General features: G+C 41.9%; 1 protein-coding gene across 2 annotated transcripts in view; it reads left to right on the top strand.

Annotated features, from left to right (window-relative positions):
- Positions 1 to 16,242: 16,242 nt before the first annotated feature.
- LOC140724715 (alpha-1-antiproteinase F-like) overlaps positions 16,243 to 27,721 on the top strand; it is a 54,356-nt gene continuing 42,877 nt past the window's right edge. Inside the window, exons 1-4 of one of the 2 annotated variants that reach the window (XM_073039181.1) lie at positions 16,243 to 16,384; positions 16,865 to 17,481; positions 21,659 to 21,929; positions 25,761 to 25,905. In XM_073039181.1, coding sequence (XP_072895282.1) covers positions 16,872 to 17,481; positions 21,659 to 21,929; positions 25,761 to 25,905 — 1,026 coding nt within the window. In that variant the 5' untranslated portion in view covers positions 16,243 to 16,384; positions 16,865 to 16,871. Of the gene's footprint in view, positions 16,426 to 16,864; positions 17,482 to 21,658; positions 21,930 to 25,760; positions 25,906 to 27,721 lie in introns of both variants that reach the window. The other variant, XM_073039180.1, reaches the window with a different exon arrangement.

Here is a 27,721-nt window from a genome sequence, read left to right as displayed (position 1 = left end):
CTGGTGGGTAAGACTAGAACTAGGGGCATAGCCTCAAGAATCAAAGAAATAGATTAGGATGGAGATGAGGAGGAATTGCTTCTCCTGGAGAGTGGTGAATCTGTGTAATTCTCTGCCCAGTGAAGTAATGGAGGCTACCTCAGTAAATGTATTTATTACAAGGCTGGGTAGATTTGTTCATAGCAGGGAAATTAAGGGTTATGGGGAAAAGGCAGGTAGATTGAGATGAGACCATGGTCAGATCAGCCGTGATCTTATTGAATGCCAGAGCAGGCATGACAGGCCAGTTGGCTACTCCTGCTCCTATTTCTTATGTTCTAAGTTACAGGCTATTGTTTGCAGTGATCATTTCCCAGAAAAAGTGTCCATAAAAAGGGGTTCTGAACCTCTTTTATGCCATGGACCAATACCAATAAATAAGGGGTCTGTGGATCCCAGGTTGGGAACCCCTTCTATAAAGTGGTACTAGGCACAGGAGTGTCTGTATGTAAGGTGACCTTGACAGGAAATGATGAAGTTGTAGTGGTGGAGGTGTGAAGAGGTGGGTTTGTGGGTGAGGGTGTTGATCAGACTTATTAACTGAGGAAAGTAACTGTTTTTGAGTCTGGTGGTCCTGGTGTGAATGCTACGTAGCCTCCTCCCTGATGGGAGTGGGACAAACAGTCCATGAGCAGGGTGGGTGGGATCCGATTTCCAGCACCTTTCTGACTGTTTGTCATCAGGACTATCAATTGTTCCTGTTCAATTCTTTGTCCAGAAACATCAGATCATTGAATCAGGAGTTCACTCAGACTAAGATCTGACCTTAAGATCATTTTGGATTGACGTGCAGTCAGTGACTGCACCAATCTCAGCCCCAATGGTACACAGAAAACCTAAGAAAAGACTTGAAAGAAGCTTTCAAATCAGCAAGCATTTATTGCAATATCAGCGTCCATATAGTTAAGGGACTCAGACTTCAGTAACAATGGAACCAAAGGTAAGGTGCAGTATCTGATTTAAACTGGCAACTTGTTATCATTAACTTCTCTTGAATGAAGATGTGCTTTATCTGCAAACTGCAGGGAAAAGTTGGAATCAATCTGACTGATATTGCTTAGGTTGAAGACTCTAAGGAACTTCTTCTGCAATATTGTGGATGAAAGATTAGCTTTTAATTATTCCCATACATCCATTTTAGAGTCTGGTAAGACCAAATCCTGGAGTAAAAGAGGGTAAGTACAGAGGAATTTAATCTTTAGTCACTTTTGAAGTTTCAATGTTTTTTGCATCTAAGTCAGCCTCAGACAGAGTGACATGATGGCACTCATCTCCTCTCCCTATAATGCCACCTTTATGTCACTGTTCCAGGACCTAGACCAGGGGTGTCAAACTCATTTTAGGTCACGGGCCGGATTGAGCAAAATGCAGCTTCATGCGGGCCGGATCAGTCGGACGCGTGCGAACGCAGCTTTCGTTGCCTCCGTTTTTTCAGCCTGCTGTAATGTGTCTCAGTCTCTGCTATAACTACAAAGTGTTTCACTTTACAAATTCCATTTCTTATGAAGAAGACTGCCGAATAAACACTAAAAACCCTGAAAACCTGGTACCTGAATAAACTCAGCATTAGCCATATCATACGCCATAGGCGCTTCGATTACTGGGGCCAGCTTTAATAGTAATTAGATATTATCTCGCGGGCCAAAGATAATTCCACCGCGGGCCGGATTTGGCCCGCGGGCCTTGAGTTTGACATATATGACCTAGACAGTTCTGAGCCTACTTACTTTCTAAAATTAGATAGGTTTATACATTAAAATGACTTACTTACAAACATATTTATTTATCTATTTATTTACTTATTTAGAGATACGATGCAAAACAGCCCCCATCAGCTCAATGAGCTGCACTGCCCAGCAAACCTTCGATTCAACCTGAGACTAATCACAGGACAATTTACAACAACCAATTAACCTACTAACCGGTACATCTTTGGAAGGTGGGATGATGCTGGAACACCCGGAGGAAACCCATACGCTCTTGACAAGAACATATAAACTCCATACAGACATTTTGCTGCTATTGAACATTCTCTTTTCTTATTTATTTAGAGATTACAGCACAGAATAGGCCCTTCCAGCCAATTAGCTGCACCAACTTAACCCTAGTCTAACCACAGGACAATTCACAATGTCTAATATACTGACTAACTGATATATCTTTGGACTGTGAGGGGAAACCGGAACACCCACAGAAAACCCATACACACACGGGAAGAACATACAAACTAGTTTCCAGAGGATGCCAGGAAGAAACTGAACTCTGACACCCCTGAGCTGTAATAGCCTCACTCACCATGAAACCCCAAGTACCATCCTTTCTTCTTAGCCACCAGAAGTCAAATCAAACAATCAATAAATTAACTGTTTTTATGAACAAACTATCCAACAGGTTGAAAGACACCCAAGATTGGTCGCTTCCTTAATATTTTAACCTTTGTTAGTTTTGAGTTAAATCAAGCACTTAACAATCTGTGCCAGTACTTCTATTTATTTTAATATTTCAGCACACATCAAAAGTTGGAGGGACTCAACAAGTCAGACAACACCTACAAAGTGAAATGGGCTGTTGATGTTTTGACAGTGCCTAGATGAGAGATTCCAGAGAGTAGTGGTGGATAACTGTTTGTCAGGTTGGAGGCCGGTGACTACAGGTGTACCTCAGGGATCTGTATTGGGTCCAATGTTGTTTGTCATATACATTAATGATCTGGATGATGGGGTGGTAAATTGGGTTAGTAAGTATGCAGATGATACTAAGGTAGGTGGTGTTATGGATAATGAAGTAGGTTTTCAAAGCTTGCAGAGAGATTTAGGCCAGTTAGCAGAGTGGGCTGAATGATGGAAGATGCAGTTTAATGCTGATAAGTGTGAGGTGCTACGTTTTGGTAGGAATAATCCAAATAGGACATACATGGTAAATGGTAGGGCATTGAAGAATGCAGTAGAACAGAATGATCTAGGAATAATGGTGCATAGTTCCCTGAAGGTGGAATCTCATGTGGATAGGGTAGTAAAGAAAGCTTTTGGTATGCTGGCCTTTATAAATCAGAGAATTGAGTATAGGAGTTGGGATGCAATGTTAAAATTGTACAAGGCATTGATAAGGCTGAATTTGGAATATTGTGTACAGTTCTGGTCACCGAATTATAGGAAAGATATCAACAAAATAGAGAGAGTACAGAGAAGATTTACTAGAATGTTACCTGGGTTTCAGCACCTAAGTTACAGGGAAAGGCTGAACAAATTAGGTCTTTATTCTTTGGAGCGTAGAAGGTTGAGGGGGACATGATAGAGGTATTTAAAATTATGAGGGGGATAGATAGAGTTGACGTGGATAGGCTTTTTCCATTGAGAGTAGGGGAGATTCAAACAAGAGGACATGATTTGAGAGTTAGGGGGCAAAAGTTTAAGGGTAACACGAGGAGGAATTTCTTTACTCAGAAAGTGGTAGCTGTGTGGAATGAGCTTCCAGTAGAAGTGGTAGAGGCAGGTTCGGTATTGTCATTTAAAGTAAAATTGGATAGGTATATGGACAGGAAAGGAATGGAGGGTTATGGGCTGAGTGCGGGTCAGTGGGACTAGGTGAGTGTAAGCGTCGGCATGGACTAGAAGGGCCAAGATGGCCTGTTTCCGTGCAGCAATTGATATATGGTTATATGGTTAAGCCGAGATCACCAGGACAGGAATGGAAGCCATAATGGGAGGCTATGGTAGCATAGCAGTTGGTGTGACGCTATTACAGCTTGGGCTGTTGGAGTTTGGAGTTCAATTCCAGCGCTGTATGCAAGCACTTTGTACGTCTTCCTTGTAAACACATGTGATTCCTCCAGATGCTCTGGTTTCCGCCCAGAAACTAGGGACATGCTGGTTAGCAGGTTAATTGGTTATTGTAAATTGTCCCATGATTAGGCTTGCATTAAATCAGTGGTTTGCTGTGTGGTGCAGCTCGTTGGCCCAGAAGGGCCTGTTCCAAACTGTATTGCTAAATAGATAGACAGATAGATAAATAAAAAGGTGTTGTTTGGGAGGAGGAGCAGGAGTTGACATGTGATAGATTAATCCAAGTGAGGGGGAAGGCAGGAGAGTGAGGAGGCATAAAGGGCAAATGTGAGAAACTGAGAGCTGGTTGGTGACAAAAGCAAAAGGCTGATGAAGAAGGAATCTTGTAAGCAAACCAGAGGACTATAGAATGGAGACCAAGAGATGGGGAGCTAGAGGGAGGAAGGTGAACGAGGGGTGTGTTTACTGGAAGCTAGAGAAGAGAGCATGTCTTGGGTGGTGGGGGACCGTGATGATTGATGTTGCTTTCCTGCAACAGCGTTTCATGTAGATGTGCTCAGTTGTGGGGAGGGCTTTGCTCATGATGGACTGAGCCATATCCACTACTATTTGCAGGATTTTCTGTTCAAGGGCATTGGTGTTTCCATACCAGGCTGTAGTGCAGCCAGTCAATATACTCTCCACTGCACATTTATAGAAATTTGTCAAAGTTTTAGATGTCATGCATTAATTTCCAAAAACTCCTAAAGAAGTAGAGGCACTGCCATGTTTTCATTGTAATTACATGTTCGTGCTGGGCTAGGACAGGTCCTCCAAAATAATAACAAGAAGGAATTTAAAGTTGCTGGCTCTCTCCACCTCTGATCCTCTGAGGAGATGTGGTTCATGGACCTTTGGTCTCCTTCTCATAATATCTCTATTCAGTTCTTCCAACATCAATTGCAAAAGTATATTTCAATTCTTTTTCCATAGCTCAGTGTGCATAAGTTTCTAACCACACTCCAAGAATGTTTGGCTTCACCATTTTAGATATAAACATAATCAGCTAAATTTTGTTGGAAAAATGATGCCAATACAGATGCTTTTAGTGTGAGAATATGCTAGCACTTTTGTGTCAGAGTGATATAGGCTGTAAATTTCAAATTACTGTTTGATTTATCCTGTTCCATCTTTCATAGAAACTTGAGTTTAGCATCATGCAGGCAAAATCAAAAAGGGTAAACACAGAACTGTAGGTATTACCTTTGCACACAGTTTATGGAATAAGGAAGATGAACTTGTAGCACGGTTACTGATCGGCATATATGATGCTGTGGACTTTGCTGAATTATGGCTGAAAGAAGATTATAGCTGGGAGCTTAGTGTCCAAGGATACACATTGTATCGAAATAACATGCAGGTCAGCAAAGGGAGTGGTGTGGCTCTGCAGGTAAAAAATGAAATCAAATCAATAGAAAGAGGTGGCATAGGGTTGGAAGGTTGAATCATTGTGCAGAGAGCTAAGGAATTGCAAGGGTAAAAATACCTTGATGGGAGTTGTATAGAGACTCCAAAAAGTAGTAAGAATGTGGCCTACAAGTTACAACAGGAGATAGAAAATGCATGTAATGTTACAATGGTCATGGGAAATTTCAATATGCAGGTAGATTGGGAAAATTAGGTTGGTGCTGGATTCCAGGAAGGGGAATTCTAGAGTGCCAACAAGATGGCTTTTAGAGTAGCTCATGGTTGGATCCACTAGGGGATCAGCTATTCTGGATTGAGTGTTGTGCAATGAGCTGGAATTGATTAAAGAACTTAAGATAAAATAACCCTTCTGGGAAACTGATCGTAATATGATCGAATTCACCCTGAACTTTGAGGAGAAGCTAAAGTCAGATGTATCAGTATTGCCGTGCAGTAAAGGGAATTACAGAAACATGAGAGAGGAGTTGGTCAGAATTGATTTGGAAAATAACACTGGCAGGGATGACGGCAGAGCAGCAATTTCTGGAAGCAATTTGGAAGGCACAGGATGTATACATCCCAAAGAGGTAGAAGTATTCTAAAGGAAATATGATACATCTGTGGTTAACAAAAGAAGACAAACCAACATAAAAGCCAAAGCAACACACACAAAATGCTGGTGGAATGCAGCAGGCCAGGCAGCATCTATAGGAAGAAGTACAATCGACGTTTTGGGCCGAGACCCTTCATCAGAGCTAACTGAAAGAAAATATAGTAAGAGATTTGAAAGTGGGAGGGGTATGGGGAGATCCAAAATGATAAGAGAAGGCAGGAGGAAGAGGGAAGAAGCTAAAAGCTGAAAAGTTGACTGGCAAAAGGGATACACAGCTGGAGAAGAGAGCGGATCATGGGACAGGAGGCCTAGGGAGAAAGAAACGGGAAGGGGAGCACCAGAGGGAGATGGAGAGCAGGCAAGGAGTGATTGTGAGAGGGGCAGAGAGAGAAAAAAGACTTTTCCTAGAGAGTTGTAGGGGTCTGGAATGCACTGCCTCGGAAGGTAGTGGAGGCCAATTCTCTGGATGCTTTCAAGAAGGAGCTAGATAGGTATCTTATGGATAGGGGAATCAAGGGATATGGGGACAAGGCAGGAACCGAGTATTGATAGTAATTGATCAGCCATGATCTCAAAATGGTGGTGAAGGCTCAAAGGGCTGAATGGTCTACTTCTGCACCTATTGTCTATTGTCTATTGACAGAAAAGGAAAAAAGGGGAAATAAATAAATAAATAGGTGAATGAATAAATAAATAAATAGATAGATAGATAAGGAATGGGGTAAGAAGGGGAGGAGGGGCATTAATAGAAGTTAGAGAAATCAATGTTCATGCCATCAGGTTGGAGGCTACCCAGATGGAATATAAGGTGTTGTTCCTCCAACCTGAGTGTGGCTTCATCTTGACAGTAGAGGAGGCCATGGATAGACATATCAGAATGGTAATGGGATGTGGAATTAAGATGTGTGGCCACTGAGAGATCCTGCTTTCTCTGGCGGACAGAGCATAGGTGTTCAGCGAAATGGTCTCGCAGTCTGCGTCAGGTCTCACCAATATGTAGAAGGCTGCACCGGGAGCACCGGACGCAGTATACCACACCAGCCAAAGCCAAAGAGAGAGCATATAACAGAGCAAAAACTAGTAGGAAGTTAGACAATCAGAAAGCTTTTAAAAACCAACAGAAGGCAACTAAGAAAAGTAATTAGGAAGGTAAATAAGGAATACAAAAGTATAGTAGACAGTAACACTAAAGACGATGCCAAATATTTCTTGAGATAAATGAAGTACAAAAGAGAAACAAGAGTGGATATTGGACCACTGGAAAATGATGCTGGAGAGGTAGTAATGGGGAACTGAACTGAATAAATATCTTACGTCAGTCTTCACTGTGGAAGTTGGTGACTTGTATGGTGGAAGTATGGTGGAAGTTCCAGGTGGCAGGGGTCATGAAGTGTGTGAAGTTACCATTACTAAAAAGAAGGTTCTTGGGAAACTGAAAAGTCTGAAAGTAAATAAGTGACCTTGTCCAGATGGTGTACAACCCAGTGTTCTGAAAGAGGAAGCTGAAGAGTTTGTGGAGGCATTAGTGATGATCTTTCAAGATCTGGATTCAGCAATGGTTCCAGAAGAATGATAAAATTGCAAATGTCACTCCACTCTTCAAGAAGAGAGAGGCCGATTGGTTATAGTTTCCCATTCTTCCCTATGGTTGGGAAGAATTTGCAGTCAGTTATTAAGGATGAGGTCTCAGGGTACTTGGAGGCACAAGATAATATCTGTGATCTGTCAAGTAGGATGCCGTGTACAATCCTGATTTGATGGAGATGGACGTGTGAAGCACGGAGGAACATCTGGTGGAACTTTTGAAATGCCTGTTATGCTGCCGCTGCTAATGTGCGATTGGAAAAATCTCCGGGAGGAAGCCCCCGAATCCTTGGCTTTGCCTGTTGCTTGGCAGCTGGTGCCGGGGTCCAAGCGCTCTGCAGAGATGGTGCTCGGTGCTTGGTGCCCAGTGTCAGAGGGCTGATCGTAGGCTCGAAGTTTTCGGACGGACTCGGAGTTGCCTGTGGTCGGGGCTCCCAGAGTGCTGTATCGGCAAGCTGCGGCATTGTAGGTTCATGGCAGGAAGAGTTATTCTTCCTTCTACCATCTGCGTGAGATGATGGGCTGTCGGGACTTTGAGACTTTAGACAATAGACAATAGACAATAGGTGCAGAATTAGACCATTCGGTCCTTCGAGCCTGCACCGCCATTCTGAGATCATGGCTGATCATCTACTATCAATACCCGGTTCCTGCCTTGTCCCCATATCCCTTGATTCCCCTATCCATAAGATACCTATCTAGCTCCTTCTTGAAAGCATCCAGAGAATTGGCCTCCACTGCCTTCCGAGGCAGTGCATTCCAGACTCCCACAACTCTCTGGGAGAAGAAGTTTTTCCTTAACTCTGTCCTAAATTACCTACCCTTTATTCTCAAACCATGCCCTCTGATACTGGACTCTCCCAACATCTGGAACATATTTCCTGCCTCTATCTTGTCCAATCCCTTAATAATCTTATATGTTTCAATCAGATCCCCTCTCAATCTCCTTAATTCCAGCGTGTACAAGCCCAGTCTCTCTAACCTCTCTGCGTAAGACAGTCTGGGCATCCCAGGAATTAACCTCGTGAATCTACGCTGCCCTTCCTCTATAGCCAGGATGTCCTTCCTTAACCCTGGAGACCAAAACTGTACACAATACTCCAAGTGTGGTCTCACCAGGGCTCTGTACAAATGCAAGAGGATTTCCTTGCTCTTGTACTCAATTCCCTTTGTAATAAATGCCAAGATTCCATTAGCCTTCTTCACTGCCTGCTGTACTTGCTCATTCACCTTCAGTGACTGATGAACAAGGACTCCTAGATCTCTTTGTATTTCTCCCTTACCTAACTCTACACCGTTCAGATAATAATCTGCCTTCCTGTTCTTACTCCCAAAGTGGATAACCTCACACTTATTCACATTAAACGTCATCTACCAAGTATCTGCCCACTCACCCAGCCTATCCAAGTCACCTTGAATTCTCCTAACATCCTCATCACATGTCACAGTGCCAGCCAGCTTAGTATCATCAGCAAATTTGCTGATGTTATTCTCAATGCCTTCATCTAAATCATTGACGTAAATTGTAAACAGCTGTGGTCCCAATACCGAGCCCTGTGGCACCCCACTAGTCACCACCTGCCATTCCGAGAAACACCCATTCACCGCTACCCTTTGCTTTCTATCTGCCAACCAGTTTTCTATCCATGTCAATGTCTTCCCCCCGATGCCCTGAGCTTTGATTTTACCCACCAATCTCCTATGTGGGACCTTATCAAATGCCTTCTGAAAATCGAGGTACACTACATCCACTGGATCTCCCCCGTCCAACTTCCTGGTTACATCCTCGAAAAACTCCAACAGATTAGTCAAGCATGATTTACCCTTGGTAAATCCATGCTGGCTCGGCCCAATCCTATCACTGCTATCTAGATATGCCACTATTTCATCCTTAATAATGGACTCTAGCATCTTCCCCACGACCGATGTCAGGCTGACAGGTTGATAGTTCTCTGTTTTCTCCCTCCCTCCTTTCTTAAAAAGTGGGATAACATTAGCCATTCTCCAATCCTGAGGAACTGATCCTGAATCTAAGGAACATTGGAAAATGATTACCAATGCATCCGCAATTTCCAGGGGCACCTCCTTTAGTACCCTAGGATGCAGACCATCTGGACCTGGGGATCTGTTAGCCTTCAATCCCATCAGTCTACTCATCACCGTTTCCTTCCTAATGTCAAACTGCTTCATTTCCTCTGTTACCTTATGTCCTTGGCCCATCCATACATCTGGGAGATTGCTTGTGCCTTCCTTAGTGAAAACAGATATAAAGTACTCATTAAATTCTTCTGCCATTTCTCTGTTTCCCATAACAATTTCACCCAATTCATTCTTCAAGGGCCCAACATTGTTCTTAACTATCTTCTTTCTCTTCACATACCTAAAAAAGCTTTTGCTATCTTCCTTTATATTCCTGGCTATCTTGCCTTCGTACCTCATTTTTTCTCCCCGTATTGCCTTTTTAGTTAAGTTCTGTTGTTCCTTAAAAACTTCCCAATCATCTGTCCTCCCACTCACCTTAGCTCTGTCATACTTCCTTTCTTTTAATGCTATGCAGTCTCTGACTTCCTTTGTCAACCACTGTGGCCCCTTTCCCCCCTTTGAATCCTTCCTTCTCTGGGGGATGAACTGATTTTGCACCTTGTGCATTATTCCCAAGAATACCTGCCATGAAAGAATACTTTATTTTAAACCGTGCCATGGACTGCTCTCTATCAGATTACAGTATCGCTTTGCACTGTTGAAACTATGTGTTATAATTATGTGGTCTTTGTCAGTTAGTCTTTTATCAATTATGGTATTGTCTGCACTGTTGAAACTATATGTTAACTATAACTATATGTAACTATGTGGTTTTGTTTAGGTCTTGTAGCTTTAGTTTTGTCTGATGGGTTTGTAGTTCCTTTCTGGGGAACGTGCTAAGACGGTAGCGCAATATCGATATACAGCAGCCTCTCTGGACTCTGGATTGGGAATTACCAAACATTATGTGGTTTTTCTTGTGTGGTCTGTTTTGTGCTTTTTCGTGATATCATTCCGGAGAAAGTTGTCTCATTTTTTAACTGCATTGTATTTGTGGTTTATAAATGAGAATAAACTGAATCTGAATCTGAATGAAGGAAAAATCTTGCCTGACAAATCTGTTGAAATTCTTTGAAGAAATAACATGCAAGATAGACAAAGGAGAATCAGTTGATATTGTGTACTTAGATATTCAGAAGGCTTTTGACAAGATGCCACACATGAGGCTGCTTAACAAACTATGAGCCCATGGTATTGCAGGAAAGATTCTAGCATGGATGAAGCAATGGCTGATTGTCTGGAGGCAAAGAGTGGGAATAAAGGGAACCTTTTCTGGTTGGTTGCTGGTGACTAGGGGTGTTCCACAGGTGTCTGTGTTGGGATTGTTTCTTTTTGCATTATATGTCAAAGATTTGATGATGGAATTGATGCCTTTGTTGCAAAGTCTGAAGATGATAAGATAAGTGGAGGGGCAGGTAGTCTTTAGTAGTAGAAAAGCTACAGAAGGACTTAGACAGATTGGGAGAATTGACAAAGAAATGGCAGATGGAATAGTGTCAGGAAGTGTATGGTCATGCACTCTGGTAGAAGAAATGAAAAGGTTTACTATTTTGAAAATAGAGAAAAATTACAAGAAACTGAGCGCAAAGGGACTTGGGAGACGTTGTGCAGGATTGCCTAAAGGTTGAGTCTGTTGTGAAGAATGTAAATGCAATGCTACCATTCATTTCAAGAGGACTAGAATATAAAAACAAAGATGTAATGTTGAGACTTTATAAAACACTGGTGAGGCCTCATGGAGAATTGTGAGTAGTTTTGGCCCCTTTATCTTAGAAAGGATGTGCTGAAACTGGAGAGGGTTCAAAGAAGGTTCATGAAAATGATTCCAGGATTGAATAGCTTGTCATATAACAAACGTTCGATGGATCTGGGCCTGTATTCCCAGGAATTCAGCAGAATGAGGGGCGACCCACAGTAATTGAAACCTATCAAGTGGTGAAAGGCCCTGATAGAGTGGGAGAGTTTCCTACGGTAGTACAGTCTTAGACCAGAGGACACAGCCTCATAATGGAGGGCTGTCCTTTTAGAACGGAGATGAGGAGGAATTTCTTTAGCCAGAGAGTAGTGATTCTGTGGAATCCTTTGCTGCTGGCAGCTAAGGAGACCAAGTCTTTATGCATATTTAAGGCAAAAGTTGATAGGTTCTTGATTGGTCAGGAAGAGATATGAAGAGATATAGGAAGAAGCAGGAGATTGAGGCTTAAAGGGAAAATGGATCAGCCATGATGAAATGGCAGAGCAGACTCAATGGGCCTCTTGGCCTAATTCTGCTCCTATATCTTATGGTCTTATGCATTCAGCTAGTTTTAAAGGATTGTTTTGTTTTTGCAACTGCAGCAGGTTAATATTACCTTAATAATTCTCTTAAACTTCTTTTATCTAAACAGAAGAAGTGTGAGCTTTTTCTGTCAAAACACAAAAGATTCTGCAGATGCTGGAAATCCAAAAAAACACATAAAGTACTGGAAGAACTCAGCAGAGTATGCAGCTTCTAAAGAGGGGAATAAATATTTGACATTTCTATAAGACCAACCATAAGACATAGAAGCAGAATGAGGCCATTCAGCCCCTCAACTCTAATCCATCATTCTATCATGGCCAATTCATTTCCACCCCAACCCCGTCCTCCTGTCTTCGCCCTGTAACATTTCATGTCCTGATTAATCAAGACTCCATCACCCTCTGCCTTAAATACACCCAATGACTTTGCCTCCACAGCCACCTGTGGCAAGAAATTCCACAGATTCACCACCCTCTATCTAACAAAATTCTTCCTCATCTATGTTCTAAAAGGACATCCCTCCATTCTGAGGTTGTGCCCTCTGGTCCTTGACTCCCCCAATTATAGGAAACATCCTCTTCACATCCACTCTAATTAGGAATTTCAAGATCCAATAGGTTTCAGTGAGATCCCCCTTCATTCTTCTAAATTACACACAGAGAGTGGTGAGTGTGTGGATACAATAGGATCTTTAAGAGTCTCTTGGATATAGGTACATAGAGCTCAAAAAAAGAGAGGGCTATGCGGTAGGAAAATTCTAGACAGTTTCTAGAGAAGGTTACATGATTGGCACAACATTGTGGGTCGAAGGGCCTGTCATGTGTAGATTTCTAGGTTCTATGTTCCAGCAAGTGCAGGCCCAGAGCCATCAAATGTTTTTCATACAATAAGCCTTTCATTCGCAGAATCACTTTTGTGAAGCTGCTCTGAATCCTCTGCAGTGTCAGAACATCCTTTCTCAGATGGATTCATCTGCCAAATTATTCCATTCTTATCCTCACTGGCACAGGGTTTTGGGCTTCATCAGGCCAGTTCTATCTAACCCTACAACTGAAAATTCTCATCTACAGAACCATTTCATTAATCTCCTGAAAGAGATAATAAATCAGCCATGATGGAATGGTGAAGCAGACTCAATGAAACAAATTTTGACCTAATTCTACTCAATGTCTTATTGACTGGTGCTCTTAAACAATGGTTCCTAATGAGGGCTTTAGTGCCTCCCACCCCACCAATAGCGTGTTTATGAAGATGGAGGAAGCATTTGAAAAGCATTGCACATTCGAGTCATTTGCCAGGAAAGCTAAAACTGATAGAGGTCTCATTGCTTCTTATAACATTTCCCCACTAACCGCAAAGTGTGGAAAATCGCATACAAAGGGTGAAAGATTAATAATGCCTGCTGCATCAGAAGTTTGCACTAACTGTCCTCAAAATGGAAAACAGTATTTTAAAATCAATTCCTCTGAGTAATAACGCTGTAGCTCGTCATATTGATGAAATGAGTGAAGACATTGAGTATCAAGTATGCACAGAGCTACAACAAACAAAAGTTGGGATACAACTGGATGATCAACTGTGCGAGACAATGAGACGTTGCTAATGGCAAATGTATGGTTTATCAAAAATGGAAAAGTTTATGAAGAGGTTCTCTTTTGTAAAAAGTTAAAACAAATATCAATGGAGAATCAATCTACAAGAAGCTCAAAATGTATATTGAGGATACAAGTATTCTGAACATGATTAGGAACATGATTTCTTGTGCAACAGCTGAATCATATATCACAAACAAAAGAAAATCTGCAGATGCTGGAGAGCTAAGCAACACACATAAAATGCCGGAAGAACTTAGCAGGCCAGGCAGCATCTATGGTAGAGCACAGTCGATGTTTTGGGCCGAGACCCTATGACAGGTCACCTTGCTGGTTTAGTGGCATTTATGAAAAAGGCAATTCCAAGACTATTTGCAACTCATTGTGTAATTCATCATCAACATGTCACAGCCAGAAACCTCAGCCAGCAACTTTTTTCAAGCATGACTTTTGTAATATCTGCTATCAACAAAATAAAAGCTCATCCATTAAATGGCAGAATATTTCACCCGTTATGTTACGATAATGATGAACACCTTGAATGCTTGCTTCTTCACACTGAAAAAGGCTGCTGTTTAAAACATATCTTTGATCTTTTTGACACTGTGGCTGAGTTTTTACTCAAAGTCGACAAGAGCTTGGGAAAAATGTTTGAAATTCTCTGTGGAGCTGATTTGTATGACAAAATGAACATTCTAAATATGAAACTGCAGGGTGAGAATTTCAATTTAATCCAGGCAAAAAGTGCAGTGTCCACTTTTATTGGAAAATTGGAAATAGATAAGTAAAACATTGGGAGAAGAATGTTCTTACAGTTTCCCTGCACAGAAAGTATGACTCTCTCTTTCATAGACAGTGACCAGCAAGAACACTGCTTCCACCTGCAGTCACTGGAGAAGGATTTTTAGAATCGATTCAAGGATTTGAGCAATCTAGAATTTCTGGACTGGTAAATAAACCCATTTCTTTGCAAGGTGGAAGAGTAGGAAGAGAACTTGCAAGAAGAAATTATCAAAATTCAGAATGATGATGATGCAAATATGTTTTTCAAAAATGTGTCTTTTGTGATGTGTGGCTACACCATCATCCAAAGTTTCCTGGTCTTTGGAGAAGAGCCAAACTGCTCTTCATTGCATTTCTACCTTGTTGAAAGAAACTTCAGTACAGTGAACCACATACTCACAAAGAAGCAATAAACTGCTTGGACATTGTTACGTGTGGGGTCCTAAGGCTTCTGCTGTCATCAGATATTTCAACTCTTGCTAAAAACCATCAAACTCAAGGATCACATTGATATCGAAGCTGCTGTACAGCACACAGGTACTGTGTAAGCTATGTTTAAAAACAAATAGAAACTTAAAGCACAATCATTTTTCTTATGTTAGCATTCAGTAGACATGTTTTTACACTATGGGGGTGCTGGAAAATATACGGTATTGTGCCTAATAGGGGCATTGGCAAGTATGAAGGTGCATAAAGGGAATGTTGGCAAGTATGAAAGTGCTTTAAAAGGACTAAAAAGGTTGGTAAACAGTGATCTAAAATGTACTAGAAAAGTTCCAGGGAACAGAAACTTCAGCTCTTAAGTTAGATGGGGTTTGAGAGGGATTTGATAGATCATCAAGATATGAAATCATGCAGATTTAGGTGAAGCGGAGACAAATTGTTGCCACTTTGAAATGGTTAAAGGGTAACACATATCAATATTAGGAGTAAATGATAGAGCAGGAGTGAGGAATAAGAATCGAGCAGCATGGTAGTGCAGAGGATAGCTCAACATTTAACAGTAGAGGCAACACAAGTTGAATTCTGTACCTCACTCTAATGGGTTTGTACATTCTTCCCGTGACTGTATGGATTTCCTCTGGGTGCTCCAGTTTCCTCCCACAGTCCAAAGACCTGCTGGTTAGTAGGTTAATTTGTCATTATAAATTGTCCCGTGATTAGGCCAGGGGACTGATGGGTGGTGCCACTCGAAGGGCCAGAGGGGCTTATTCCACACTGTATCTCAATAAAGAAATAAATCAGAATCAGGTTTAGTATCATCAACGTACATTCTGAAATTTATTGCTTTGTGGCAGCAGTACATTGCAATACTTAATAATAAAAAACTATAAATTGCAAAACAAATATATATTAAAAATTAAATGAAATAGGTAGTGCAAAAAGAGCAAAAATCAAACACTAGTGATAGTGTACATGGGTTCCTTGTCTGTTCCGAAATCTGTTCTTTTACACAAGAATACTAATTGAGAACACATTGTCTTTAAGGGTAGTTGGAGGATTTTCAAAAGGCAATTAGAGAGCTTGGTCAAAAATATTTAGCAGGAGCATGATGAAAGAGGGAGTGGATTACTTTACAAAGAGCCTGCACGTACTTGATGAGTTATAATTCTTGAATTCTATTTATGATGGTGAACTGTTGCTCAATCTAAGAAAAAGTATTGACACACTTTCAAGCAGATGTCACTGAAAAATTTTTAATATAGATGTACCTCCCGACCTTGGTGGAGTTTTCTGTCTAAAATACAATGCAGTTCAAAATTTTTAGGTTCACTAACAACAATAACCTTGCGTAAAACCACACAATAAACAATGCAAACCTTAATGTATCCAGTAATGTTTGATCTGCAAGCTGTTCTGACTTTGTGGTTTTGGGGAGATCAGTGGATAAAAATGGAAATTTATCCTAACATGTCACTTTGACTCTATGCAAAATCCAATACCTGAAACTGATATTACAAGATGCTTCCCGGAATATTTGCTGAGACACAGTGACGTAGTCAAATCCCTACTTGCAAAGCCAATCGGATTGTTTAAACAATGATATCTACGGATCAAAAGTCACTTCATTGATTAATGTCTAACTTGTGTTGCAATTGTTATGGTATAAATTGACATTAGAGACCAAGGACTATACTTCAGAAAGTTGACTGCCAAAGACGAACGGGCTTCTTCACTTTAGGTAGGACTCTGAAATTACAAATAGACTACCAATATGAATCTGTAAGTGAATAGGGATCAACTTGTTTTAGAAGTTAAGGAGCAATATCTGATCTTTTTAACTTGTGAAATGTAATAGAGTTTCAGTATAAGCTTTGTGGAGAATGTAAAAGGAAGGCTTTGAGCAAACTCAGAACAATACAGCATGCCACAGTAATGTAGTAGTTAGTGTGTTGCTATTACTGCTCAGGGTGTTCTGGAGTTCAGTTCTTTGTACTTCCTGCCCGTGAGTGCGTGGGTTTCCCCCATGTGTTCCAGTTTCTTCCAAACATGTACAGGTTAGTGGGTTGATTGGTCATCGTCAATTGTCCTGTGATTTGACTATGGTTAAATTGGTGAGTTTCTGGGTAGTGTGGCTCGTTAGACTGGAAGGATCTGTTCTGCGCTGAATCTCTAAATAAAGTACAATAAATACATTGTAGGTTTGTGTTTTACTTTGCAGGTTCAACATGGAGAAGTTTCTTGCTTTTGCTTTCCTGATGGTCGCTTTGCCTTCCAGCGGCATGGTCAGTGGAGTTCCCTCTCCTCCCTCTATACATCCTTCCCTTCTCCAGCTCTCAGCAGCAAATTCAGATTTTGCATTGCGTCTGTACAGACAGATTGCTGCTCAACCAGGCACAGAGTCCCAAAATATTTTCTTTTCTCCACTGAGCATCTCTGCTGCCCTGAACATGTTGTCATTGGGTGCCCAGGAAGATACTCTGACTCAGCTCCTGCAGGTTCTTGGGTACAGCAGCATCACAAGAAACGACGCTGTCAGAGTGGGGCAGGTATTCCACGAGCTTCTGGAGCATGTGAACAATCTGAATAATGGAATCAAAACGGGAAACTCTCTGTATGTTCAAAAGGGGCGAGAAATTCGTGAAAAGTTCCTCAGAGAAGTCAAGGAACTTTACAATGCCGAAATAACGAATGTTGATTTTCGTGAACAACAAAGAACAAAAGACAAAATAAATGCTTATGTGAGTAACAAAACTGAAGGCAAAATCCCAAACATCCTTACACAGCCCCCCTCACAGGATACTGTGATGCTTCTTCTCAACTATATCTTGTTCAGAGGTAAGAGATCATTTGGATGTTAAACACAGATCATTTAATGACTGAATCAGCTGATGCTTCAACTTCTGTATTTTGAGTAGGACAATTTCTAAACATCTTTATATGCTCTTTGAGGGTAAGGGTGTTTTGCAAAAGGTTTGTTTGTTATGCGCCGTGTTGTATGACATGAGCAATCATTGACTTTCCGTGACTATGATTGTTCTTGGCAAATTCTTTTACAGAAGTGATTTGCCATTGCTTTCTTCTGGGTAGTGTCTTTACAAGATGGGTGAGCCCAGTCATTATCAATAATCTTCAGAGTTTATCTACCTAGCGCAGTGATTGCATATCCAGGACTTGTGATATGCACCAGCTACTCATACAAACACCCACTACCTGCTCCGATGGCTTCACGTGACCCGGATGGGATGGGATGGGATGGGATGGGGGGGATGTGGATTCTAAGTAGACGCTGCACCTTGCCTAGGGTGAGCTGCTGGCTAGTGAAGGGAAGGAGCACCTTACACCTCCTTTGGTAGAGACGTATCTCCACCCCGACACCCATGTTTTACAATGAAATAATTTAAAATTCAAATCATTTAAAAGTTTATACACTTGCCATTTTTTTCCCCTGATGTCCCCAAAATAATGATGTCAGAATAACTTGTAATTCAAACATTTCTGAATGCATTGTTAATTTGGGCGGCTCTATGCAAGATTATTGTTGGTGAACCAGAAAACCTAGAACGATATTCTATTTATAAAATATTATTTCTCAGGGAACTTAAAGAGTCAGAAGGGCTGACTCTGCCCTGTATTGCCAAATAAATGAAGTCAAACATACACATCTCTGTCCATCTCTCCTCCGATAAGAGCCTTACTTTGATCTGCACTAAACTCTCTTTCATCAAACTATCTTTAGGGTGTATTTCAAACTATGTCATAAGGTATATTTAAGGCAGGGATTGATAGATTCTTGATTGGTCAGGGCATGAAGGGCTACAGGAGGGAAGGCAGGAGATTGGGGCTGAGAGGGAAATAGATCAGTCATGATGAAATGGCAGAATTGACTCAATGGGCCAAATAGCCTAATTCTGCTCCTATATCTTATAGTCTGTTTCTCGTGTCTGTTTTGCTTTTCCTTTTTGGCGTTCGTTCATTTAAATTATAGTTTCATTGTAAGAAGACTCATGATCAGACTTGCAGTTCAATGCACAGATAAGTCATTGATAGAGAGGGGGGTATTCAAGGAAAGAAAGAAATTGTACTACCTACAACTTATCAACATGACCCAAAAATCATCAAACCCACTGAATTACTCTGAGATGTGTGTCTAACTAGCAATTGATTCAATAAGGGTGACTATCAACAAAAGCAGTTATTGGTTCGATTTTCTGTTACAATTTCTGCAAAGAGCAATTCCATTCCTTGGTGGATGTTAGCAGTACTTGTAATTCAGTAGAGACAGAGAAACTGTTTTGTACCTGCGGTTTATGTACTGTACCCACACAGATCACTTTTAGCATTCCAGTTAGCATGTTGCTTATTTCCCTCTGGCAACATTAATATCATTAAAAGTGTGTTGCAATGTGTACTGAACATAGAGAAAAAACAAGATTGATCTGAACATGAACCTCAAATTCTGGTCATTTCTCCCACCCCCCTCTTCTCACTTCTTCTATTCCCCATTTTGGCTCACTTCTTACCTATTTTCTTATCCATCACCTCACTCTGCTTCCCCTTTCTCCCATGGTCCACTCTCCTCTACTATCCGACTCCTTCATCTTAACCCTTCACCTCTTCCAGCTATCACCTCCCAGCTTCTCACCTCATCTCCTAATCCCACTTCATCACCTTCTGCTTCACATGGTTTCCCCTATCATCTGCCAGCTCATACTTCGCTCTCCACGTCCCACCCACTCCTTTCTCAGCCTGAAATATCAGCTGTTCATTCTCCTCCACAGATGCTGCCTGACCTGCTGAGTTCCTCCAGCACTTTTTGTGTGTTGCTCTGGATTTCCGTCAACTGCAGAACCTCTTGTGTTTCCGATTAAACTCCGTTGGTTAACATCAAGAAAGGAATAAAATCATGGCCAAGAAATTGGTTTGAACATAAAACATTAGAGCACAGAAAAGGCCATTTGGCAATGATGTTGTGCTAAGCTACCGTACTGTGTAAAAGTCTCAGGCACATAGATATAGCTCGTGTGCCTAAGACCTTTGCACAGTACTGTATTTGTCAACGTGCAGTGCAGAACGAGTTTGTAAATCTGGCGGGAGAAAAGGATGTTGGGAATGGAGAGGGTGGAGGGCCACAGAAGGAGTGTGGGACCGATGGAAGAGGAGTGCCATGGATGGGGGTGGGGTTGGTACAGGGGCAGGCACACCCAGCCTTGAGACAGTAGACAAGGTATAAGAAGCCATAGAAAAGTACAATAGAGATAAGCCATTTGGTTCATCTGATCTGTGCTTAACCATGTAGACTACCTACTTCCATCAACCATAGCCCTCTGTAACCCCCCATCCAAGTACCTTTCATCTACCTCATGCACTGGCACTACTTAAACACTCTCATAAGCCTCTGAGTGAAGAAGTTTCTCCTCACATTCCCCTTAATCAGTGGTGCCCCACTGAGCACTCAAGCGTGCAGCAAAGCATCAATAAAGACAGAGACTTGCAGTACCCCAAAGACTACTCCTTCACCCGGTGTTTGACATACCACAGGCTCTCTCTCTCCCTCGTAAGGGAAAAAGAGGTGTCCCTGTTTCACAGCGAGAGGGGAGATGTAACAAAATAACTCACTGATTCATGGTGTTAAAAGTCTGTTGCATCGCTTCTTCCGAGCTCTGTGCCTCTGGGCACACAGCCAGCAGCAAGTCCACTGCTTCCGATCTTCCTTGTTCTCCCGCGACACATCAGTCATCATCGGCGGTGGCACCGGCCTTGAATCAGCCCACCTCCAGAGCCACAAAAACCACGTTAGTCTTCCAGGCCATGTCCTTGGCATATTGAAAAGCGGACAGTCATGAGAACGTGAGAGCAGGTCCCATTCCCACAAAGAACCAAAGTCAGAGAGTAACTCCAGGTCAGGGTCTTCGACAGAATCCTGAAAGGGAAATAAGAGATATCACAGTACACCACCATGATGTCCATTTTAACAGATCTAACATATCCTCAGCAAGCACATAGACAATGAGAATACTTTCCTAGATGCGGAATGCCTGAAAATAGTGTTTTTTCTGGTGATTTCCGATATGACAATGTCCAGAAATGGTGCATCAGGGGTAGATGTGATCCAGTCTCCAGCTCTGAAAGGATTCAGCAAACCGGACTCTCGAGAATGCAGACACAGCCGTGGCGGCCATTGCTGGAGCAGACTGGGGGCTGGATCGAAGCATCGGGGTCTGAGCCCGAGAGTGAAAAATGAACTGATGTTTAGCCGTTGCTGGGGTGCACTTGAGACAAGATGGAAGTGGCAGGACCCAGCCTGAGAGTTAAAACAAATGGATGCTTGGCCGGTTGAAGCACCCAGCTAGATTAAAAAGATCAAGGCATCAAACTCGACGGCAAAGGATGAATTCACTACTCTGCATGGATCCTTTTCTTAGCATTAAACTGTAGCCTGTAGTGATTGGCACTCACCTCAACGCAGAACCTGCTCCAGGGCTGTTGCCTGCAGCCATTGGGCTCCCAGACTGGTATCACTCACGTCGGTGGTGAACCGGCTCTGGGGCTGTGTCCTGCAGTCAGCAGTCATCGGGCTCCCAGACTGGTATCACTCACGTCGGTGGTGAACCGGCTCTGGGGCTGTGGCCTGCAGTCAGCAGTCATCGGGCTCCTGGACTGATATCACTCACGTCGGTGGTGAACCGGCTCCGGGGCTGTGAGCTCACTCTTGGGGTCTCTGCAGTTCACATTCTGTGTGGTATTTGTTTACTTGTTTATTGTTTGTACAATTTGTTCTTTTTTCACACAATGGGTGATTGACGGTTTGTTCTGCATGCGGGGAGGGGGTTTTCAGGGATTCTATTGTGTCCCTTTGTTTTGTGGTTGTCTGCAAGAAGACAAATCTCAAGCTGCATATAATGTGTGTACTTTGATAATGAATGTACTTCGATCTTTGAGCATATAGTATGTTGCATGCATCCACATGTTGATAAAATTACCCTGAGTGCGCTTATCTCTTTGATTTCTCCAGGTGAATGGTTGAAGCCTTTTGAGAGGAGAGACACTTATGAAGCTGACTTTCACGTCGATAGCAATACAAAAGTGAAAGTTCAGATGATGAGAAAGTTGGGAAGGTATTACAGGACCTATGCCGAGGACCTCTCCAGTGATGTGCTTCTGATGGAATATGTAGGAAATACCTCCCTATTGATTTTGCTACCGAGACCTGGAAAATTGGCAGAGGTGGAGCAGAAACTGACCGTTCAAAAATTTTATCAGCTCTTGATGTCAATGGAAATACAGTAAGTTCAATTAAATCAAATTTAATGTTATTATTATTTTTTAGCTGTACAAGTGAGCTAAAAAAATTACCATGATAGAAAAACCATAAAACATAGGAGCAGAATTAGGCCATTCTGGCCATCAATTCTGCCCCACCATTCCATTATGACTGATTTATTATCCCTCTCAACCCCATTCTCCTGCTTTCACCCTGTAACCTTTGATGCCCTGACTAATCAAGAACCTATCAACCTCCACTTTAAATATATTCATGGACTTAACCCCCACAGCCAGCCCTGGAAGTGTTTCACCACCCTCTTAGCAACAAAGTTCCTCCTTATCTCTATTCTAAAGGGGCAACATAGAAAATAGGCCATTGATCAGTACAGCACAGGAATAGGCTATTCGTCACTATTAGATGTCATCTCAGCCTTCACTGCTCCACAGAACAGAAAACCAAGTACATCCAACGTCTCATTATTGCACAAGCTCTCTAATCCTGGCAGTATCCTGGTGAACCTCTGCTGCACTCTCTTCAAAGCCTCCACATCCTTCCTAGAATGAGGGAATCGGCATTAGATGCAATACACCAGATGTGGCCTAACCAGAGTTTTATAAAGTTGCAACATAACCTCCTAACTTTTGAACTCATATTCTTGACTAGTGAAGACAAACATGCCAAATGCCTTCTTCTGAATCAGACTTATTGTCAGTGACACAAGTCATGATAGAGCATAGACAACACAGGAAGAGGCCGTTTGGCCCACAGTGTTGTACCAAACCAGTTAAAAAGCAAATCAAAAACACCCAAACACTAATCCCTCCTACCTACACCATGTTCATATCCCTCCATCTTCCTCATATCCATGTGCCTATCCAAACATCTCTTAATAGCCTCTGATGTATTTGCCTCTGCCACCATACCAAGCAGCACATTCCAGGCACTCACAATTTTCTAAGTATAAAACTTACTCCTCACATCCCCCTTGAACCTACCCCCTCTCACCTTCAATGCATGCCCTCTAGTATTAGATATTTCAACCCTGGGAAACAGATACTCCCTCTATGCCTTTATGATCTACGCCTTTCATAATCTTGTAAACCTCAGTCAGGTCTCCTCTCAACCTCCAACGCACCAGAGAAAACAACCTAAGTTTATCCAGTCTTTCATGATAGCATATGCCCTCTAAACCAGGTAACATACTGGTAAACCTCTTCTGCACCCTCTCCAAATCTTTAACATCCTTCCTATGGTGAGGTGGCCAGAACTGTATGCAATACTCCAGGCATAGCCTAACCAGAGTTTTATAAAGTTGTAAATAACCTCTTGACTTTTGAACCAATCTCCTTGACTAATAAAAGCAAATATTCCATAAGCCTTCTTAATCACCTTATTGACCTGTGCAGCCACTTTCAAGGAGCTATGAACTTGGATCCTGCGATCTCACTGTTGAGGACCTTGCCCTTAACAGCGCACTGTCTCCTTGCATTTGTTCTACCAACGTGCAGGAACTCACATTTATCTGGATTAAGCTCCATTTGCTACTTCTCTGCCTATATCTGCAACTGATCTATATCAGCTGTATTCTTTGCCAGTCTTCTACACCATTGACAACTCCACCAATCTTGGCATCATCTGAAAACTTACTAAACCACCCATCTACAGTTTCATCTAGGTCATTTATATAGATCACAAACAGCACAGGTCCCTGTGGAACACCACTAACTACAGACCTCCAACTCGAATCTCTGCTTCTATGTCTTATGGTCTTATGGTCTTATGGAATCAGTCCCTTCAACCATTACCCTGTGTCTTCTATGAGCAAGCTAGTTCTGAATCTAAACAGCCAAATCACCATGCATTTTAATCTTCTGGATTAGCCTTACATGAGTGACTTTGTCAAAAGCCTTACTAAAATCCATGTAGACACTGCCCTTCTCTCAACTATCTCTCTCGTCACCTTGTCAAAAACTCAGTCAAGTTGGTAAGGCATGGAGTACCCCATACAAAGCCATTTGACTCTCCCTAATTAGGCCAAATGCTCATATTCTATCCCTAAGAATTTTCTCTGGCAATTTCCTGACAACTGACATGAGACTCACTGGTCTGTAGTTCCCAGGATTTTCCCTTGTCTCCTTCTTAAATAGAGGTACAACATTAGCCACTCGCCAGTCCTCTGAGTCCTTGCCTGTGGCCAGAGAGGACATGAAGATACCGGTCAACGGCCCAGCAATCTTGTCTCTTGCATCCTTCAATACCTGGGGTAAATCCCATCAGGCTCTGGTGACTTATCCACCTTAATTATCATCAGGAGGCCCAACACTTCCTTCTCCTTGACCTCTGAACACTCTAATGTAAATATACATGCAGCACTGATCTCCTGGTCCTCCAAATACTTTCTCCTTGATAAATATTGAAGCAAAGTACTCACCAAGTACCTCACTCACATTCTCTGTATCCAAGCAAATGTTCCCCTCTTTATCATTGAGTCATCCCACCCTCTCCTCATTATCCTTTTGCTCTTGTAAGTATAGAATGCCTTTGGATTCACCTTAATCCTACTTGGCAAGGACTCTTCATGACTTCTCCTGGCTTTCCTAATTCCCATCTCAAGTTCTTTTTTTGGCTTCTTTTTACTCCTCAAGTGTTTCATTTGATCTTAACTTTTGAAGCTATACATACTTTCTCTTTTTCTTCTTGACTAAATTCATCACTGTTCTTGACATCCGAGGTTCCCTTATCTTTCCATCCCTGTCCTTCCTTCTAACAGGAAAGTTTCCTGCACTCTGTATAATTGATCTTTAAACACACTCCACATGTCTGATGTGAACTTTCCAGAGAAAAGGTGTTCCCAAATAACGCTTCTTAGTTCCTGCTTAACATCTTCATAATTTGCCCTACTCCAATTTAAAACTCTCCCACAAAGACCGTACCTATCCTTATCTGTTGCTATCCTGAAATTCAAGGAGTTGAGGTCACTGTTCCCTAACTGTTCACCCACCGAAAGGTCAGTCACCTCTGGCCAGGCTCATTACACAACACCAGTTCCAGTACGGCCCCTCCTCTCGTTAGACTGTCCACACATTGATTTAAGAAATCTTCCTGGATACACTTAACAAATTCTGCCCCATCTAAACCCCTTACACTGAGAAGCTCCCACTTTATATTAGGAAGGTTGAAATCTCCCATGACAACCCTGTTATTTTTACACATTTCCTTAATCTGACTACATATCTGTTCCTCAATGTCCCATTGGCTATTAGGGGGTCAGTGGTACAATCCCATCAGTGTGATTGTACCCTTCCTATTCCTGAGTTTTATCCAAATGATTCAGCATCTGACATCTGACCCTCCATTAAGTTTCCCCTGAGTACAGCTGTGATATTGTCCCCGATTGGTAGTGCTGCTTCCTGCTCCGCCCCTTTTACCTCCTCGATCTTTTATAGACAATAGACAGTAGGTGCGGGAGTAGGCCATTCAGCCCTTCTAGCTAGCACCGCCAGTCACTGTGATCGTGGCTGATCATCCACAATCAGTACTAGTTACCTAGTTTCTAGTTATTGTGTTTGTATTAATGTGTTCTTTTGCAGCTTCATCAGACCCAGAGTTGCAATTATTTCATTCTTCTTTGGACTTGTATACTGGAAATTACACACAACAATCTTGAACTTTGAATCCATAGATGCTGCCTGATCTGTTGTTTTCCTCCAGTATTTTGTGTGTGTGTGTTACATTAATTTTTAGATTTCCTTTTGTTAGTTTAATTTATTTATCAGTAGAAGTTTAAAAAACTAAGATGTGAGAAAATATGAGATGATACAATACCTTTCTGGTGTTATGTTCATGACAGCTCTGTAGATGTGCATTTGCCAAAGATGATACTGAAGAAAGATTACCAACTCAAAACCCTACTGAGTTCCATGGGTATCAGAGATGCATTTACCAGCAGTGCAAACTTTTCTAGATTATCTGAATGGCCTGTACAAGTATCAGAGGTAAACCATTAAAAAATTGATTATATTGAATACAGTTTATGTTAACTAACAAAAGATCACAAAAGTACTGCTTGGTTTATTGGGATAATTTAAACATTTAAGTTTGTATGCAGTCGTTGAATATGAATGCGCAAACCCATCCTCCACAATCCATATGCATCCTTTCCTTATCTACCCAGTGACCCAGCCCTCCACATTCCCTATGTATACTATACATATCCACCCACTAACCCACCCCTCCACATTCCCTATGTATACTATACATATCCACCCACTAACCCACCCCTCCACATTCCCTAAGTATACTATACATATCCACCCACTAACCCACCCCTCCACATTCCCTAAGTATACTATACATATCCACCCACTAACACACCCCTCCACATTCCCTATGTATACTATACATATCCACCCACTAACCCGCCCCTCCACATTCCCTATGTATACTATACATATCCACCCACTAACCCAGCCCTCCACATTCCCTATGTATACTATACATATCCACCCACTAACCCATCCCTCCACATTCCCTATGTATACTATACATATCCACCCACTAACCCATCCCTCCACATTCCCTAGGTATACTATACATATCCACCCACTAACCCACCCCTCTACATTCCCTATGTATACTATACAAATCCACCCACTAACCCACCCCTCCACATTCCCTAAGTATACTATACATATCCACCCACTAACCCACCCCTCCACATTCCCTAAGTATACTATACATATCCACCCACTAACCCACCCCTCCACATTCCCTATGTATACTATACATATCCACCCACTAACCCGCCCCTCCACATTCCCTATGTATACTATACATATCCACCCACTAACCCAGCCCTCCACATTCCCTATGTATACTATACATATCCACCCACTAACCCATCCCTCCACATTCCCTATGTATACTATACATATCCACCCACTAACCCATCCCTCCACATTCCCTAGGTATACTATACATATCCACCCACTAACCCACCCCTCTACATTCCCTATGTATACTATACATATCCACCCACTAACCCACCCCTCCACATTTCCTAGGTATACTATACATATCCACCCACTAACCCATCCCTCTACATTCCCTATGTATACTATACATATCCACCCACTAACCCACCCCTCCACATTTCCTATGTATACTATTACAATAAGAAATATAATTTTACAAATTAAATTAAATAATTAGTGCAAATAGAGAGCAAAAATTACGAGAGGTGATTTATAAGTTTGTGGCCTAAAGTAGAAGGAGTCAATTTTACAAAAGCTAGCACATTTATTTTTCCTACATTTACACACTTAGTCCAGCGGTCGTGGAGCATACGGATCCCTTCTTTGTAGAAGTCGGCATCTTGGACCTCCACAAGTGGTCCACAGCATGGGGTGATTGATAAGTTCATGGCCTAAGGTAGAAGGAGATGAGTTATTAACTTCAAACTTTCTGCATTTCACTCAAAGAGTTGAACTGCACATACATGTAATGAGAGCTGTATAACATCTCCTTCCACCTTAGGCCATGAACTTATCAGTCACCCCTGCTGTGGACCACTTCTACAAAGAAGGGACTAAGTGCATACATGTAGGAGGGGACTATGTTGAAAAATAAATGTGCTAGGTTTTCTAAAATTGACTCCTTCTACCTTAGGCCACAAACTTACCCCTTGTATAGTGAGGTAGTTAACATAGGTTCATTGTCTGTTCAGAATTCTGATGTTGGAGGGGAAGAAGCTTTTCCTAAACATTGAGTGCATGTCTTCAGGCTCCTGTACCTCTTCCTTGATGGTAGCAA

This window comes from Hemitrygon akajei, chromosome 3 (assembly GCF_048418815.1).
Source record: "Hemitrygon akajei chromosome 3, sHemAka1.3, whole genome shotgun sequence".
NCBI lineage: Eukaryota > Metazoa > Chordata > Chondrichthyes > Myliobatiformes > Dasyatidae > Hemitrygon > Hemitrygon akajei.
This window is presented reverse-complemented; position numbering and strand designations above follow the sequence as displayed.